This window comes from Astatotilapia calliptera, chromosome 11 (genome assembly GCF_964374335.1).
Source record: "Astatotilapia calliptera chromosome 11, fAstCal68.1, whole genome shotgun sequence".
NCBI classification, from domain to species: Eukaryota; Metazoa; Chordata; class Actinopteri; order Cichliformes; family Cichlidae; genus Astatotilapia; species Astatotilapia calliptera.
The window spans coordinates 24,544,013-24,563,626 of NC_137432.1; the positions used below are offsets into that span (position 1 = coordinate 24,544,013).

At 40.1% G+C, this 19,614-nt stretch overlaps 1 protein-coding gene across 2 annotated transcripts; it reads right to left on the bottom strand.

The window, feature by feature from the left end:
* Positions 1 to 5,573: 5,573 nt before the first annotated feature.
* Positions 5,574 to 19,487, bottom strand: arhgef5 (Rho guanine nucleotide exchange factor (GEF) 5). Of its 2 annotated transcripts, none has more exons than XM_026183841.2 (15): positions 19,142 to 19,487; positions 15,902 to 18,600; positions 14,428 to 14,473; positions 13,643 to 13,692; positions 12,611 to 12,972; positions 11,599 to 11,759; positions 11,115 to 11,267; positions 8,419 to 8,548; positions 8,251 to 8,325; positions 8,025 to 8,114; positions 7,722 to 7,864; positions 7,383 to 7,526; positions 7,223 to 7,293; positions 6,365 to 6,469; positions 5,574 to 6,267 (listed from the first exon to the last, which is right to left on the bottom strand). In XM_026183841.2, exons 2-15 carry the CDS (start codon positions 18,576 to 18,578, stop codon positions 6,125 to 6,127), a joined length of 4,350 nt encoding a protein of 1,449 aa, XP_026039626.2. In that variant the 5' UTR covers positions 18,579 to 18,600; positions 19,142 to 19,487; the 3' UTR covers positions 5,574 to 6,124. The 2 variants fall into 2 exon arrangements, with proteins under 2 accessions (XP_026039626.2, XP_026039625.2); XM_026183840.2 differs by having other exon boundaries at positions 15,245 to 18,600.
* Between the last annotated feature and the right edge of the window lie 127 nt (positions 19,488 to 19,614).

The window sequence follows — 19,614 nt, forward strand, 5'->3', positions numbered from 1 at the left end:
ATTATAACTAGGGAGGTGAGGTTAACATTTTCTGCTGCTCGCCTTCTCTATTTATGTTTTCCGTGTGGCACATTCTGCCTTTTTAAGTGTATTAAAGTTGAAACGTTAACATTTTTGTTTTGTTAAAACTCACGCAACTCAATGTCTGGCTTTAGCTAGTTGTGTAAATTGCTATCATAAGTTATACATTGTTACTGATAATGCAAACTAAAGAAGTTTTAAATGTTTATTGACTGCTGTGAAGGGAATGAATGGCTGTACTCACGTTTAACCATAAAGTAAACACAATTCAACATTAACCCAGCATGAAAACTTTACCTTGGGCGACATATATATTTTAAGAAGCTTATCACTCCTGGGAAAATAAAAGAAAGCTGCATTTTATGCAAGCTTTTATAATAAGGTGACAGACACAACTGCTCTTGTCTAAGTCTCTTATGGTGAATCAGCCCATAAAAGCAAGGAGTTTTGTGTCATTCAACTGGAACATCATCATCTGTAGGCAGCTCTCATACCAGACAAGTAACCAGTTGCTGTAAATCTCCACTGTCTGCAAAAAGCAAAAATACAAGATAAATGAGATAACGGAAGGAAAACTGTGATAAGACTGAAAAGATGACGACACAAAACTGTCTAACAGGATGAAACAACTGGTAATGAGAGATTTCCTTGTGATGCAGATCCAGTGCTTCTGATATTCTGTGGGAGGCATTCTGCAGAGATTTGGGCCACCCTTGCATCTAATCTGCATTCAAAGTCCACCCTTAAACGAGACCAGAGACTCAATACTTTAGCAGATGATTTCATTACTCGAGTAATTCAGAAGAGAAGAAAATGAAAGAAAAAGAGATTTATCAACAAGACGTCGAAGATATTCAGACTACTTTCTATTTAACTTTTATCTTGGTATTTTTTGTGAAAAGAGAGCATTGCTGTACCCAGGGGTGCCTCCAAGTGGGGGACCGCGGGGAGGGGGGGGCCCAATTTGCTTTTCTTTCTCTCTTTTTTGTCGTATTTTTCAAGTAACCTATATTTGACAACAGCATAATAAAACTTGTAATTCCGCTTTTAGCGTGCCACCCGAATCCTTTTAGTGGCCCCCATATGGCCACACCTTTGGAAAAATCTGAAGGAGCCCCTTTCTTTACCTTCTCAAGAAGTTTTAGTTTTAATTGTTGCCTCTGCAATGCTGCGTGTTGTTTTCTTGACAATATTCTGGTCCGAAACAGCATGCACATGTTCAGGTCAGATAACAGAAAACAGGAAAGATGAAATATGCAAAGGTTAATCGTGATAACAGTGTATGAAATAAGAATCAGCACAATTTTAAAATATACATTCCTCTACCAATTTTTTTTCTTAATTTTCTTCTTTTAGCAGCAAACAATTTTACATCAATTTTCTATATTGTTCTATAAGCATTAATATACAATCCTAAAATATGACACCTACTACCTACCACCAAGACATTTTCCTGTGAAGTCATATGACCCGTGACATGTCCCTCTTAGATTGACCAGATGCTGCCAAAACCACTCCTTGTCCATGAATGGACCGGGGAAACCCTGGGATGACTTAGCATGCTGATGTGTGGCTGTTTATCCCAATTTAGGTGAAGTGAATCAGAGAATGGAAAGATATCTTAGATAGTTTGAACTTGTTTCGTAGTATAGGGCCCAGTTTAACTGGGGATCCTCTTTTGTGTTTACATACTTCCTGAGTTCCAGTTATTTCTGTACACAGATTCATCATTTCCCACTAACAGCAACAAATTATGTCATAAAATTTATGAGATTAAAGACATTGCAGGAAAAAACAAATTCCATGAAAAGTTTGTGCCAAATCCATGTCAACATCACCTTCAGACAATAATGTGAGACAGGATGACAGGGGCGTACCACTGTGCCTCTGTGCCAACAATCACAGGTGGATGTTAACCCTGTGACACCATTGATTCCTTGATTGATAATTGAGTTTGCCTGCTGTTCACTCTGTGAGCTGTATAACACTTATGACCTATTTTAATAAGTGAGCATCACAGCTTGACACATACAGTCATTATTCTGTTCACAATAAGCAACTTTCCTTCATTTTTTATCAGCTCAGACAATTGTTAGATTTGTCGAGTTTTGTTGAGCTTTGTAATTCAGGAAATAACAAAGATCTAATCAGTAGCCGATTTCCTTACTCTGTGGGTGCGTCACCATAAAATGTGCAGTGGAAAGTTTAGCCCTGCACTAAAGGACACTACCTGAAGGTTAAAAATCCAGAATTCATTGGATGTGTTCTGATCTACACTTGTAGCACACCCATTTGGCACGTGACTGCACGGATAAAAAGCGCTCATTAATAAGGAAGCTTTTTTGTTTTTTGCTTTTTTAACTATCCAAAAGCCATAAAACTTTATTTACTAGAGAGATATGTCGAAATTTTGAGATACTGCCTCGAAAAATGTCTACTTAGTGCTAGCTGGTTATTTATTTGTTTAGTAAGGGGGGAGCAAGCTTCGTTGGTGCTCCTGATACTCCTGTGAATGCATATCTTGGGCATGATTTTGTTTTTTTAACACTAACCCTCCTGTTGTTTGTGAGATATTTCAGATATTTCTGTAATGATTTACAGTAAGGAGAATGTAAGTCTGATCAGGTTCCCTGAGTTTCAAGCTAATATTAAATGTCTAATAGCAAACATGCATCTACAGTATTATTAAGTTATAGTGCATTTATTTTCCCCAATGAATTCGACGTATGAGATAAAATATATCTTACCTGTGTTTCCCGCCCTCCTTGTATATGTGGACTTTAATTTAATGTCGCACCCTGCCCTTTATTTTTATCTGTACAGATACAGTACATGTACATGTATCGCTACATTTATATTAAATACTGTAATTAGTATTCCCTTTGGCAACTTTGAAAATTAAAATTTAAATAAAAAAGAAAAGAAAAAGCAGTGGATCTCAGAGCCAGCTTACATAGATAGTCCACAGAGAGCATGCGCGATCTTCCCACCGACTGACTACTTGCTCACGTCGCAGACACCCAGGGATGCTGTAGTCTGTACCCTGAGACCCTGAGTGGAAGCTGAAGGTGTGGGACTCTGTAAGCTGAGCTGTGAGCGTACTGGAAGAGGTGAAAATGGACTTTGGAGAAAACAGGAGATGATGAGGAAGTGAAATACAGTGTGAGAAAACAAGAGACATAGGATCTGTGTTTTTGTTGTTGTTGTTTTGTGTGTGTGCCTGTGTGCTTTGTATCGTTGGGTTTAGACATAGATTAGATTTTTTTTTAATTTAATTTATTGGGTTTTTTTTTCCATAGGTCAGTTGGCTTAATGAATTTCATTTGTCACAGTGATTTAAATTATAAGCTGAGATCAGTTTGTTTAAATGCCAAAATAAAAGTTGGCTTAAAACAATCAACAAATTAATGACACATCGTTTAACTGGGATCGGAGACAAATAATAAATAAGCGATCTTCTCTAAGCACAATTTCTTTACCAAAGTTTTAAATCTACCAACAAATAAGTGTTGTGGAGTTTACACCATGTCGTAACAAAAAGACAACTGTCTGCAATATCAAGGACAATGGACAACATGCTGCTGACATGAGGACTCAGAGGAGACCAGCTGCATGTCTCTGCTCACTGTACTTTCTCATTGCAAATTCATAGTTTTATAATTAAACTGCAGGTGAACTCAACATCATCTAGACGATTTAATTTCCTCTATTACTGCGTCACTTGTAATAACACAAAAATATTTCTATATTTTTAAAAAGGCTGTTTTTATGGAAATGCGGGACTCTAGGAGTCTATTCCTGGGAGCACAGCACACACAATTGCGTAATATTTGTTGTCGGAGGACAAATATTCAGATTCCTAGTATTCCTATTGGAGTCCTAATTTTAGTTTACAATTTCCTGTCGTGGAGAGAAAGAGAGGTGCAGCCACTTGCTATGTCTCCAAAACATCATCAACAGTTAACATGTTAAAACTGGTCAGCAATTTAAGCACATAAAGTGAAGTAATTCAAGGCTCCACCATTATGCCTGCACTGGTGCAGGGCAAACGTTTACAGGCAAGTCTAGATAGAGTAGATTTTTGTTGAAACTTGTCTGCAGTTTAAAAAAAATATGTGGTTCAACTGGAAATTGGGCTATACTCTTGTTTATGCTTGAGCTGTTGGCTTTAACCTCTCTATAGAGAAGACTGAATCTTTAGTGGACATAACGGTGTCTCAATAGCTTCCCTGTCGGCCACATTCCCAAAATTGTCTTTGTTTAGGTGCAGCACCATAAACTAGTCTTAACCCACAAATAACAGCAGCATTATCTTGAGTTTTCTCCCATTATTGGGAACCAACAAGAACACTGCAGCACCATCCTCCAAAACACGACATGAGACAAGCTTTAAATGACCAAGTCAGAGAATGTGAACTCTGACTGTTCAGTGTTGTTGTAAATGTAATAGTGACCTATATGTCATGAGAAGGTTTACTGAATTTAGATTTTTATGACTATGTAGTTGAATTGTGAGACAGTGCCACTTCATCAAAGTTGACTTGTTTCAAAATCAAACATATTTAAGCAGCAACTGTTGCATTAAAGTTTGTTTGAAGACATTAACATGTTCGTAGTCTTTGCTGGTAGTGCTTTAACCCTCACTCCAAATTTGTGGACCTCTACGTGTCACACAAACACACTTGGGTTTGTGTCTTTCCTCAAAAAAGCTGTTTTTTTCCCCTGATGTTTTGTGTTCGAGAGGAATAATAAATTGGAATCAGCTGACAAAGGCTTACATTGAGTCTAAACACTACATTATACTTTACACGAACATGGTGAAAAATGTTAGAATATTAAGTTTTTAACTATGAAAAAAAGAGAACCACTTCCTTTGTGTTTTATTCAATGTCAGCTGTGCTTTTGATCACAGATCACCTCTGACTAACTGATATGTTTTTTTCTTGCATTTTTATTCAGGCCTTCACATTTTTTGCAGTAGGAAAATTCTTTCAGTTTGTGGCTGCAACGAATGGTAACTGGTAAAGCACATAAGCATAATTCAGGTGTTAACTGGATTTGTGTTAGAGTAAGGATGAAGTCACTCAATGTAGCAACTACATTTTCTATTAAAAGTAGGACAACATTTAGAACGTGCAGTTTCTATTGACATTCATTTATGAATCTGTGGTATGTTGAGCTCTCTCTCCACTGTGATATTGCTCAATGTAGCTCACCCAGTCTATCAGCTATAATCATTTGAATGTGACAGAATTATTGCAATACGGATCTCAGAGTTTAAGTCAACAGGAAAATTATTGGTCTACAACAAAGACATGAGTGATAGATTGAGTATTGTTTCCTTAATTTGTAAACCCGGGTGTGCCTGCTTGTAATAATTTATGAATGTAGTATTAAAACCATTTACTTATGTAATTACAAGGCCCAACCTGAAGTACTGTGGCCCACCTAAAAATCAGAATCCTGGCATTGTGTCCGTCTGCTGATGTAGTTCAGCTTAAAATTTAAAATTTCAGCTTGAAATCAGCCTCAATTCATTGTCAAGTCACACACAATGTTCAAATATGTTTTTATTTCATAAGTCTGCGTTTACTGAAATGTGTCCCATGTAACCTATGAACCTCGTTGTACGTCTTGGAATTGTCTGGCAGATCTCTTATGATACATCTCATGATTTCTCTCCTGCACGCAGGGGCCCATTTTTCAAAAACCGTATATTACAACAAAAAAAATAATACAGATTCCAAGAATAATATTTCTTGGGAAAAAGTCATTTCCATAAGAAAATATTTTTTTAAAACAAATCTACTGATGTACACACAATATTTGTAATGTACTGTGCATAGCAGATAAAAACCATAATACCCACACCCCCTTTCTGGCAGTCTTCAGCAGTTCACTTTGCTGCTTCATGCAGTAAAGTGAATACATTGTTTCAACACATGAAACAAATGAGAGCCACTGCTACACTGAGATGCAATCTTATAGCATTTTGAGCTGCTGCATTGTCCTCTAGAAATGTCACTGAATGTCCATCATCTTTAATCCAGCAGTTCCTGAATCAGATAACTGAGTTTGATCCTTTATAGTGTCCACTCTCGGGTCAGGCTGTGGCTGTGGCCGCTGTCAGTTTGAGAGCATCTGACAGGTTATGACTCTTGACTCTGGAGCTGGCTATGGTTTCCAGATGGGATTTGGGCACCCATCCACGTTGCCGATCAGAGAGCTTCGTCCCTTCTACCCAGTCTGGAAAAAAGGATAGAATCCAACATAAGTGATTTCTTCAAATACTTGTAGGCATTTCTAGTTGGGAATGACAATGAAAGTAATGAGATGATCTTACTATCACTGCTTTCCTGGTGCACCAGAATAACATCAGCTTTTTCTAAGGACAACTCATCTGGCTGTTGAGCAAAAAAAGCTCGGATACATTGCATCTGTTCGAAATCTGCAAGAGGAAAAATGGAAAGGATAAAAGTTAAAGGAAGTTAACACACTATTGTCTTAAAGTTTCCCACTGTTTACATATTTAGGTTATTTGCAGGAGACTGTGGGATGCTGTCTCCAGTACTGAATGGACTGATGTGTGTTTAGACAAATCATCATGCTACAGTTGTATGAATCAAAATCTTGGGCCAAATTTAATGTTTTCCTTTGCAGTAGTCCATCCAACTATGCATCGGCTGACATTGGGCAATAGGTAGTTACATTAGTTACATTAGCATTAGTTAGTCACCAATTAACCCAACAATCGTGTTTTTGGATTATGGGAGGAAAGCAGAGCACCCAGAAAAAATGCATTAGGTGCAGGAACGTCACATTACAGACAACAGACAAGAGTCTTTTCTCCCTTTAAGACTGAGGTCACTTGCCCATACAAGATTGTCTACAATGTTGCATCTAAAGGCCTCTGTTTTGAATGCTAGACTCTCCAAATCTCAGCACTGCTGTGAAAGAAAAATCTGATTTAAAAAAAAATTTCTGTTCCTATTTTTGGTAAACATCAAATGCTTTGCTTTAGCCGGATGTTTAATTTACTGTCATGTACAAATTCATATTGTTATTGATGATATAAACCGGAGAAGAATCTTTAACACACTGTTGGGTTTATTGACTGCTATAAAGGGAATTCAAGGGTTTCACTCACATTTAACCATGAACTAAACAAATTGCAACATCCAACCCAAGGTGAAAACTTTACCTTGTGCACTAGAAAAATCTACTTCAGTATGGGGCCTGGAGAGGGCGGATATCCAACGAAGCTTATCACTCCTGGAAAAATACAAATAAGATGCATCTTATACAAATTTTTATTATGCGGTAAACACCGCAGACACTACTGCTACTATCCAATCTCTTACGGTGCATCAGTCCTGAGGAGCAGGGATTTTTGTGCCATATACAACCGGAACAGATTCTTCTGTAGGGAGTGAAGTTTGACACGACAGTTCTCAACACGCAGCTCTGATACTGGACAGTGATCAATTACCGTAAATCTTCCCCCTCTGCAAACAGCAAGAGAAAAAAAAAAAAATCACAGAAGAAATGAGACAGCGGAAGGAAATACTGATTACTGAAGAGGTGACGACATAAGACAGTAGATATGAGGGTAACAGGATGAACCAAATGATAATGAGAGAGATGCTTAATGCCTTGTGATGGATTACTGTGCATTCACAAAACAGCGTGATTGTTCTTACTCCTTTGGTAGTGAAAGCAGCAAGTAGTCATTGAAGAGGTGCAAATAAGCATTTTTCTCTGTCTCCTTAAGAGAGAAATCCATCAGCTGAGTGACAGGACCTTCTCGAACCATCCTCCGAGACTGGCTAATCAAAGGAAGAGTCTGCAATAGAAAAAATACACAAAGAAAAAAAGGAAGATAAAGCAGATATTAACTGTTAATGCCAAACTATTTAAATGGGGAAAAATTAACTCCAGAGATTTGGTAGTTTTGATTGTTGAGAAGCATACTGGACACATTTGGAAGGTCGTTAATTACCCACCTTGCACTCAAAGTCCACCTTAGCACTGAGAGAAACCAGAGACTCGATGCTTTTCATTTGAGAGATGCTGTCATTACCTTGTTGAATAATCTAGAAGAGCGACAAATAAAACACTGATTTCACAACAAGTAGTCTTGAGATATTCCGCTTATTTTTAGTAACTGTAATTTTGCTATTATTTGTAAATATTCAGTGAATTTAAAAAAAAAAAAGTGTGTCGCTGTACCTTCTCCAGTTGTTTTAGAGCTTTGATGGCCTGCGTTGCCTCCGCCGTGCCGCGTGTTGTTCTCTTGACAATATTCTGGACAGAAACAGCATGAATGTGTTCAGGTGACAAAATAGCAAAAAGGACCAAACGTCAACTAAAACTGCTGCAGAGAGCTTTCATACACACCTGGACCAGCAACTTAAGTCTTGTAATCCTTTGGAAGGGAAGCACAAGGAAGGAGCGAAGAGGAAGTCTCTGACAAACAGCATTCTTCTCTATTTTCTCCACGATCATTTTAAACCTTGGATTCTCATTCCTGGAAGGAAAAGAGAAATTTTAACCATAACTAGACAGCGAAAATTTCAGAAGAAATTTTAAGTGTGCCTATGCCGGACTTTATGTCCGACTTTAACCCGGAGAGGCGCGATTGCAGATGCTGCTCGGGTGGGTCCACCTCCCCTGCAGCGACACTGCAGACCACACCCCGCCACACACATCAAACACGTAAAATAAATATTTATCCAGATATTTTGCAAATATTTATTTTTCATTTTTTGCAGCATAGTGCTTTTTCCCCAAATATTTTTAAAATTCAAGTCAAGGCGCAAATCAAAGTAAACTGTATTTTGATCTCTCCTATATGCAGCGCAGCATACAGAGAGACAAGAGGACGAGGCTGCAAGTACATCACAATTTTGCATTCACTATTCTGTTTTTTGTTATTTTTACACAGCGTTCTGATTGATTGACAATGGTCTACAGCCAATCTTTTGCATTATTATACAAACTTTGGTTGTGAGATTCAGATAATTATTTAATAAAAGCTAGATATTAAATGAGAATAAGAAAGAAAAGTATTTCTTTGTGCCCCCCTTTCCTTTTTAATGCCCTATCTGGCCCCCCTAGCAAAAACTTTGCCAGATCCGCTCCTGCACAGTTACCTGCTGTCAGCTGTAGAAAAGGATCCTGGTGTTATTTGTCTCTCAGAAACCGTTCATAACTTCCCTTCAACTCATTCATGTCACCTAAAAGGTAAACCTGTTTCTCCATCACCTGTTCAGCTCTGATGATTCAGTAAGGACATCTCCTGGTTTCATCTTCATGTTTCCCCTCTCACTAGGATATCCAAACCGACATAATGACCAGCAGCTTTTACAGCTGTGGCTCCAGCAAACATCAGCTGATACTAGAAATTAATATCAAATAAATTCTAACAAAAGCTGATAAAGCTTAAACGCGCTGCTGTTGTTTAGCACGATATCCGTTGGTTTCCTCTTTCTGGCGCAAAGTGGGCGATAAACAAACACGAGAGAAAAGCCGATCAGCTGATCATTGATCAGTTTCATGATTGAAGTTACAACAGGCGAGAGAGGGATAGAATGACAGCACAAGAGGCAGCTGTGCAGCGTAATGACAGAATAAATCCAGCTTTGTGTCTCTCCCCCCCCCCCATTCTAGCTGAAGTATGGGCCAAACTGTGTTCCTTTTCAGCTCAATACGAAACAGTAATATTTTCTCTGAATGTAGGATGATTCCGTTTGTACGGGATGGTTGGCAACTCTACTAACTAACCTTATGAATAAAATAAAGTTCAACATCAGTAACATAGCACGCACACAGCTGTATAGAAACTCTGTCATGCTAGCTAGCACGCAGTAGGAGTTATTGTAACTGATTGTAAAAAGTCAGCACAACGAAACTAAACTACACCTAAACTTGGTTTATATCAGACCCAGATAGACTCCAGGTCAAAACTTCTCACCTGAAGTTAAGTTCACCTGACACTCGGACCGGTGGCCCTCGGGTCTCTGCTTGTCCTTTGTTTCATAAAACGGCTGGCCTCTGCTGGAGCTCCGCGTTAGCCACCACCAAAGAACTGAGTTATTTTTTCACATTGACCAGCATCTGGACAATTCACCACCTTCTACTGTTATACCATTATTAAAATGAATACATAAATCATCGGCCCATAAAAATGAAAAATAAGTCCATCTATGACACAGAGTCAACGAGAAAGACCGGTGTTTGTGTGTGTGTGTGAGAGAGAGAGAAAACGACATCCAGAGAGTGAGGTTTTCTCGCTGGCTTTAATTAGCCAGGATCGTTGTCAGACAGCCCGGGCTAGCTAGCTAGCTGTCTAGCTCTTTGCAGAACGTCAGAGCACTTTTGCTAATATGGGATGTCTTGATAAAACGAGCAGATATTTGAAGTTAACATCTGGCAGATCCACCACATTTCACTGAATAAATAAATCAACGGCCCATATAAACAAAAAATAAGTCCAGCTGTGACCCAGACTCATCACGAAAGGGTGAAACGAGAGAGTGAGCCGCCCTTGCTGGCATCCAGGCCGGGCTGTCGCTTGTCAGCCAAGCCGCACTAGCTAGCTAGGGAGTTAGCGGTCAGGCGGCACCAACGACATCTGAACACTGTTGCTAATATGGGATGTATTGATAAAACGAGCAGATATTTGAAGTTTACACAGCAACATTCTCGCCTGAAAATGTCTTAAAAGTTTATTTGGTGACCTAGAAACAGTAATAAGAGCAATATAAAAACAAAGTAGTGGCCGCCATTGTTTGACTCGGCAGAGGCGTGCTATGAATTGTGGGATATGGAGTTTGCCACCAAGCATCCACCCTTTCCATTACCTTAACTAATGAATAGTTCACGCAATCTAAAGAATTCCAATGGTTCCTGAAAGCAGCGGCGGCATACCGTCAGTACGGTAATCCAAATAAGGGTAGACAGGCGTACCACTCTAGGCATACCACTAGAGAGAGCCAACACACCACAAATGAATAAATAAAAATAAAATAAAATAAATAGATACAAGATTTTAGAACCAAACAGAGGCAACACAGCATGATTCAGTGGCTTACATGAGTCTCTGATAAGTTGCATCCTGATAGGACTGGTTGGTGAGGTAGGGCACATAGGCTTTTCTGAAGAGCGGACACTGCCGATAAATGATGTCGCAGACGGTGAAGTGCATTACATCTGATTCCACCCGCTCCTCCAGTTTTGACAGAAAACTAAAAATCACAAAGCAGCATTTTTTTTTAAAACCAACGACTTCAAACTTTGTGCCTGCAAAGCACAATGGGCACAAGAATATCGATGCATGCCAAAACTATTACTATATATTAGTACACCTTTATTATGATGAGTAACTACAATCATGTAACTGATAAGAAGAGGTTTTTGAGCAAATGCATATTTTAATAATGAATTTGATCCAGACAGCTTTAATCTTAAATTTAACAAAAAGCAGTAAATGACAGGCTTTAGTCTCATAGCTGTATCTAAATGTAAAGACAACTATTTCAAGTAAATGCAAATGTATAGCAGAGTTATAGTTCTGACCTGTGGCTAATGGCACGAACATCAACCAGCCTTGAAAAGAGCCAGTTCTTGTCCTGAGTGGTCAGCTGCGCCCCCAGCTGTTTAGACTTGACAAAGTGGTCAACGACAATTTCCAAACTCCGGCAGTAGGAAGCTTCTGAGGTAATAACTTCAAACCTCACCTTGAAACCAAAATCAAAAGTGCGAACGTTAAGCATGTGTCAACTGCCCAAAAACTGCAGCTAATAACCACACTGCTGTCAGTCTGCTAGAGGCTGGGAAATTTCCAAGGAGCACAATTTCACAACAAGTCTTTGGGAGTTTACAAGGAAAAATGCACATGTTTATGCAACTGAATATTCTCGCAAGAGATGCACATCTGCCAGTAAAACGTAGTAAAACCCGGAGGGTTAGTGTGGAATAACACAAGGAATAATTTAGACAATTTGAGTGGGCATAAGTGTGATGCAATGATAATGAAAAGCTGATTCACGTAAGTCACGTGACTTCCTATAAACAGTTTTTAAAAAGCTGACAACGTAAAATGCAATCTGAGCACTTGTATGAAACATTGAGCAAAAGGAGCCGAATCACTACAATCTTAAGAAAAACTCAAAAGAAACAATGAGTAAGTCTAGAAATGTTAAAAACGGCATTTAAGTATCTGGAGGAGTCTGAATTTCCACTACGCAAAAATGTTTTGCCAGTTTTTTCCCCAGAAATGCAAATACAGACTGTTACACTGATCCTTAACATTTACACATAAATATCAAATTTACAATTAAATCAAGCTCAGAAGCTTAAGAGGACGTCTGTAAGGAAAGTCACAGATAACTGTGATGCAAACAGCTGCTATTAAGACAGCCCATCTATGAAAAAATGACTAATAATATTACTGCTATTGATCATCTGATGGAAAGTTACTTGCATAATATTCCTGCTCCAGTGAAGTCTAAAGGAAAATGCATGATTTGTGATGATTTTTATGCAATCAAATGCCGACCCTTTCATATGTGGATTAAGTCAAAGTTACCTCTTGTAGCCGCCTCTGGTCCTCTGTGAGCTCATCTAGCTCAGCACTGTTCCTGACCCCCGGCAGATCTCGCCACAGCGAGGACGACTGTGAGATTGACAGACGTGGGGAAGAAGCTCTACGTTCACCCCTGGGGCATTCAGGGAGATGCAAGCTTTGGATAGGGAAAGAGCCTGTGTGGGAGAAGGACTTGGGATGTGGTTGTGGGGGAATGGGAGGAAGAGCTCTGCGGGCAGGAGGAGGTGAGGGAAGAGGAGACGAAGTTTGGTCCTCACTCACAGAGAGGAATTCAGAACGAGCCTGACGCAGGATCTCAGAGTTCTGGGCTGCCTCACTGTATTGCTGATAGAGTTGTGCAGCATCTGGGTGAGAGGCAGGAAGAGAGACGAATAAATAAAGAGTGCACGAGAGAAAAATAAGGTAGACATTTTTTTTTTAAATTAAAAGGAGCAAAGGAAAACAGGCCAGACAGGAACAGCACTACCCATAAGGAGCTGTTTGCATTTGTCTTTGCATTCCAACAAGTAGGTGTGTGGAGGCAAAGTTGTAGAAGCAGCTGTGTTTCCTCTCAACATGTTAGAAAATATGAACGCTTGCAGAAACACGCCTGTGACTTTCAAATACACCGGTATATACAGTGCAGCCAAAGACACATTACTGCCCCATTTCTCCCAATATCCATTTCATAATATCATTAGGCAAAAGGACCACTGCCATTTTAGATCTTTTAAGTCATCATTTATAAACTTGACAAGGCACTAGTATACAGCACTCGAAGTTTATGGCCTTTATAGTTATAAGCCAATGAATCACACACATTCGAGGGAAATACTCAAGTTGCATCACACTTTTCCCGACTGTAATTAGAGCAGAGTACAACCTGTCACTTTGTTACCGACATATTGTTGCCTTCTTCCAATGAATCATCGTAAGAACTGAGTTGATGTGCTCGGCTTGTATGTAAAGTATATATAATGGGCTACTTTAAAAAGGTAAAGAAGCAAAAAAGACAGGTAGAGCAGAGATACTCACTGTAGAACCTTGAATTACTTTTCTGTCTTTCGATTGTGCCCAAAAGATTCCTACAGCGACAGGAAGGAAATTAAATATAAGAAATGTGACATGACCTATTTGCATTAATGAGTAAATTATAGGCATTTCTCTTTTATTAATTTACATTACGAGTGACCTTTCACTGAAATATGTACAGTACTTAACAAATTTATTAGACCACCACAGCCGCCCTAACAGCATTTGCCCAAATCCTTTTTTAATGCTTCTGTAATATCCAAACCTTTTAATCAAAATTATATTTTTAATACTAAAACGAATTATTGTGGCTTTCCACCAATGTTCAAATTTACTGTTTTACACAAAAGCAGAAAAAAAAAACAGCACAGTAAAGCATATTATTATTCTTTGAGATGCCAAATTAGTAATTTAATTACATTCATTAACAGAAAAATGATTATATATGCTTGATTACTTAATTGATATGAATTAATTGATAGCTATTCTGAATTTTCAGAGAACTGCAGAGTGCCAGTTCAAATTTGTTATTTGCCCTAATAAATAACAATATACCCTTTTTAGTTTTAAACACAAGCTGTCTAATAAATTTGTTAAGCACTCCCAAACTCAAACAACACAGTTAAGACAAGTTAAGACAAGACTGTTCTTAATATCAGGTACATCAAATGTTTAAAAAAAAAGAAAAAAAAAAAAAAAAAAGAGCATATATATGTGCATCTGTACACACACACACACACACACGCACACACGCACGCACACACAGTATATGTGACAGTTATTCTCACCTCAGCCCCATTTCGCTCAAGCTTTTGCTCCGATCATCCTCATCATCTGCAATATAAAAGTATCCATTTGTTGACACATTGTACAGCAACATAGTTGCATTTAAATAGGCAATAATTTAAATAAATAAGCTGGTTAATTTAGTAAGCTTGATAAATAACTGAAGAGATTAGTGTGTCCAAAGCTTATTTCTTGTGTCTTTCTTGTGGCTCAACTGTGACTTTTTAACTCCTGCTCTGGGTTTTCCCGGGGCAGGAGTTTGTCCATCTCCACCTACTCTTATCTCCTCCCACTACCTGTATACTCAACATTGACGTAGTTTCCAATGAAGGTAGCGTTTTGTGCTCAGATCGGGGTAATGATAATGAAGTCTGCCTATGATCTGAGGTCCCCGTGACTGATTCAAAATAAATTAAATTAAATTTAAAACAATTATTTAAAAAAAAAAAAAAAAAAAAAGGAGCAAAAATAAAAGTAAAGGCTTCAAGTAAGTGGAAATGACAAGATGACTAAGTAAAATTCATTTTAAAAAAATAAATAAACCAACACAGTCGTGAAGCATCATTTGGTGCATGAGTAAATCCTGAGACGTTTAAATCTAGTTTCCTCTGAGGTCAGTCTATCTTGAAATGTCATTGATTAAATGATTAAAATTTCATGCGTTGCCATTTGATTTGAAAGAGGAAAGACGTTTTTTTTGTTTTAAAAAAAATGAGTAAAAAGGAGGGAGGTGAGGTAACTATGCAGCTTTCCTGGAAACATTAGGACTGAACTGAGAAGACAGCCACAATGTTTCCATCCTCAACCTTCTTTCTTTACCTGTTGCATAAAATACTCTGGTTCTGCGATCCCTTCCAACACCTTCATCTTCTTCCACGTCTACATTTCTTCTTTGAGTTGTTTTATGGACTCCCTTTCTTCGAGACGGCACTTTGGAACCCAGTTTCTGAGAACTGTAGGAGCTCTCCAGATTCCCTACTTGCCCTTCTGCCTCTACGCAATTCACCTCAGTCAGTTCTGGTACTATCACGTCCACTGCATTAACCCTATCTTCAGGCTCCCTTCCTTGTCTTTCTTCTTCACTTTCATCCCTTCCATAGTCCACCCCCTGGCTCTCACCCTCACTAGAGGGGCACAGGAGCTCAGACTCGCAGTCATGATAAAGAATAGGGCAGCTGTTAGGCTTGTAAAGGGTGTTGTTCGCACTTAAATACATCTCCGCTTCCTTCTCTCTGAGTTTTTCTTTTTCGCTTTCTTTCAAATTAACCTCATCGTCTTCAGTTTCACTGACTGTCACCTTTATGTCTGACTTTCCTAACTGAACTTCACCAGAAGGCTCTAAAGTTGTTTTGTCCATGCTGCAATCTTCCTTCCTTTCTGATTCTAGCGCCGTGTCAGCATGAGTGTGTGTATGCGTTACAACATGCATAGCCGTGAACTGGTCAGCATGCATGTGGGCTTGGCTCTGCCCCATACCTCTCGCATCGAACAGCTCTTCCAGCTCTGGCTCTAAGTCATCTTCTTCCATACTCAGCTTAATCGCAGGTACCTCCCTTGTTTCTTCTGCAACTTCCTCTTGTGGCTTGGCGTTGCTGGTCTCAGTCTGGTTGGCAGCTGGTTGATCTTCCTGGGCCTCTGTGCTTGGTTCTTCCTCTGAATGTCCCAGGATCTCACGGACCACATTTTTAGCCCATTTAAGGTGGGGGGCTTGGGAATGCCGCTTGGGCTCCTCAGACACGCTCCATGTCCCACTCAGTCTGATCCGAATAGCTTCCACCTCCTCTGGACTCATTCCTGTAGTGTTTATCTGATCCAAGATGGGCTGCAGTTGATCTATCGCTGATTGAGAAATTGGAGTTTGCATCTCTTTTTTGTCTGTTGGCTCTTTAGTTTTCTCTCTCCATTCCTGGAGAAGTCTCTCAGTTTTTGAGTCCTTTCTTCCCATTTCAGAATATGACTGTTTCACTTTACGTCTCATTTCCTTTCTATATTTTAAATTATGAACCGCTGAAGGCGCTCTGGAGTGGATTTTGCTTTCAGTTGCTTCTTCTGTGGAGAGCCTCTCCTCCCTCTGAACTTTATGCTCACTTCCTGTGTCCCAGTTGTTTATCATTGGGTGCTCATCATTTCTACATGATCTCTGAAGCAAGTCTTTCTGAGGCTGCTGAGTGATGTCATCAACCAACTCATGGTGAGTTTCTAAATTCGTGTCGCTTCTTTCCACTCCTCCAATCTGATCAACCTGCAATGGTAAAATATTGCTGGGTTTTGATCGGGGAAGAGTTTGCCCAACCACACAGAAGACGTACTTTGGCTGCTTCTCCTCCCCCTGATCCTCCCCGTCAGCTGTTTCCACCTCCCCCACTGTCCGTCCTTCCTCCCTCTTCTGATCTCCCACAAACCCCTGGAAGCCAGCAGGTGCCTGGGTTCCACCTTCCTGGAATTCCTGACAGTCCCTAAACCCTTCTTCACTGTCCTCTCCTCCACTTGACACGGTCACGAAGCCATCCTCTGTGGATGGCATTTCATTTCTCTCTTTCTTCCACCCTGCCTCACTTCCTCCTTCACTCTCAGAGGGTGGCCAGTTATTGCTCCCATTCTCATCCTCTCTGTCGTCTACGACGTTGTCTCCTTGTTCATCCTTTTGCCAGCTTTCCTCAACCCCTGCATCATTGTCAGACATATGTTCCTTCCCTCTCCTGATTTCCCCCACACTCTCCTGATCTGCACCGACTCCCTCCTGTTCCCTCTGTGCGTCTTCCCTGTACTCACTTCTCCCCCCCTGCCTTCTTTCACAATCTGGTTCCTCTTTTACTGGTCGCCCATCTCTTCCTCTCTCCGTCTGGGAGTACATACTCATCTCTCCTTCTCCCCGTAGCTCTTTCCGCTCTGTGTGCCTGTTGCTGTCTACAAATTTGTCTGTGCTATTCTTGCCCCTCTGTGGCTCTAACCACATCCTTCTCTGCTCTGGCATATTGCCAGTCTTTTCTCCTTTATCGCTCTCTTGTCTCTCATTTCTTATTTGCCTTTGACTTTTATCAGCAGTTCTGTCTTGATCCCTCCATGTTTCTCTCTCTCTTTTCTTTTCAAAACTGCTGTCTCTCCTTGATTCCCGTTCTTCATACCTGTCCCTGTATATTCTGTGTCTCTTCTCATTGTCAGGATCACTGCTCCACTCTCCACTGCTGTGAGCTCGTGCTGGCGGACCGGGAGCCCACTCCTTCGGTGATCGACTGCTCCTGCCTGTTGCATCAACTATTCTAGTACCAGCTTCTTTTCCCCTCTTTTTCCTGTCTCTCTCAGGCTCGTACTCTCTTCTGTCTCTTCTATCTTCCTTTAAGTCTCTCCCACCTTCCTTGTCCTGCCTGTCAGTTTCTTTCCTTCTTTCTTTGTCTCTGTTTCTGTCTCTATATCGCTGCATTTCTCGATCTCTGTCATTTGCCATTTTGCCCATGTAGTCCCCCTCACTTCTGCTGTATTGAAGTATCAGCTCCTCCCTCTCTCTGTCCCTCCCTCTTTCCCTCCTCGGCCTTCTCTCATCATCATCACCTTCACTCCTGATGTCTCTCCTTTTCTCTCTTCTTCTTGCATTCTCATTCTCCTTTCTGTCTGCATAGTTCTCTCTCTCCTTTCTTCTGTGTGGGGAACCCATTCTTACCATTCTTCTATCCCAAGATTCATCCACCTCTCTTCTGCCGTCTTGAAACCTAATATCAGACAACTCCTGATATCGTCCCCTCTGGCGTAACTTCTCATCTTCTATGTATCCTCTTCCAGTGGGTTTCCCCTCATCCTTTTCTCTGCGTCTACCCTCATATCTTTCCTTCTCAACCTGGAATGTCCTCTCTCTTTCTTGGCCCCAGACATCAGTCTCTGCTTTTTTGGGGGGCCTGTCATTACACCTCCTTTCCCCTCTTTCTTCATCCATCTCAGTGCACAATCTTCTATCAGGACTTGTAAGACCTTTTTTCATTCTGGGAAATGTGTCACCTTTCTTTGTCGTGCGTTCTAGCTCTCGCTTAAACCAACCAGTCATTGCTGGTCTGGGACTTGAATCCAGGGGGATTTTTCCACCTGGCTGAAGCTTGTGGTCAGACCTGCTTGTTTTTGTTAAAGTGTCAAAGAGGGTCCAACTGGGCCTTTTGGTCCCCATAGTACCATTGTTATTGGAGAACCTAGAAAAGAGCAGTCAGTGTCAGTCTCGAAATTGCATTGCATTAAGATTCAAACCAATATGTCAGATAAATGACTACGATATTGACCAAATTAAGTAAAGTATAAAGCTTAATAAAAATTTGAATGACTATTAGTGACATATCAATCATCTGGAGAGCCACAGCCTCTAAAATGTTATAACTTGGACAATAATCTGTGCGTTTTCTGTCTGCATTTTTAACAAGTTTTGCACTTTAAACAAAAATCAATGACAAGATCTTTTTTTAACAACAGGAAATCAAGAAGCAAGTCAGTGGAAGAAAGGGACACCCTTTTACAGTATTTAAGAATGCATTAGAGACCTGCAAAGAACAGCATACCAAAAGCAGCCTTCGAGAAAGCAAGGCCCAGTGACACATAGGCACGGCATGTAGCATGCAAACCACATCTCGCAGCTTAACCAGATCTAAATCTGTCTTCAAAGCAGAAGCAATTTACAGCGTGGTGTTTTTAATCCATCTAAAATAATAATAATAATAATAATAATAATAAACAACTCACCTGAATGTTGTATCCGGTGAAGATCTGGTCTCCTCCTCCTCCTCCTCCCCAGCTCAGCTCAAAAACATGGGATTGCACAACACAGAAAATTCCCTCCTTGCGTTCACATTATCAGATTGACCCAAGAAAAAGTTCTCCTTTTTTAAAGAATACATACATTCAGCTTTAAATCTCCTCTGGCTTTTCCTCTGGTGAGAAGTTAATGTTTACGCCTAAAATGTCTTTGCTGCCTCTCCCCCACCTCCCGTCTTCGCTCAAATTCCCAAACAAGTCTCAACAGATTGACACTTATCTTTGCCCTCCTTTTTCTCCCAGTCTTGTCCTCGCAGTCGCTGAACAGGGAGACCTCTCATAAATCAAGCAAAACTCGAACCGAGTGCGTCCACGGCTTCACTCCTTCACTCCCGTGTTCCGCCGATGAGATCGCCTCTGTGGACCCCCCGAAAAAAAAAAAAAAAAAACCCCAAAACAAA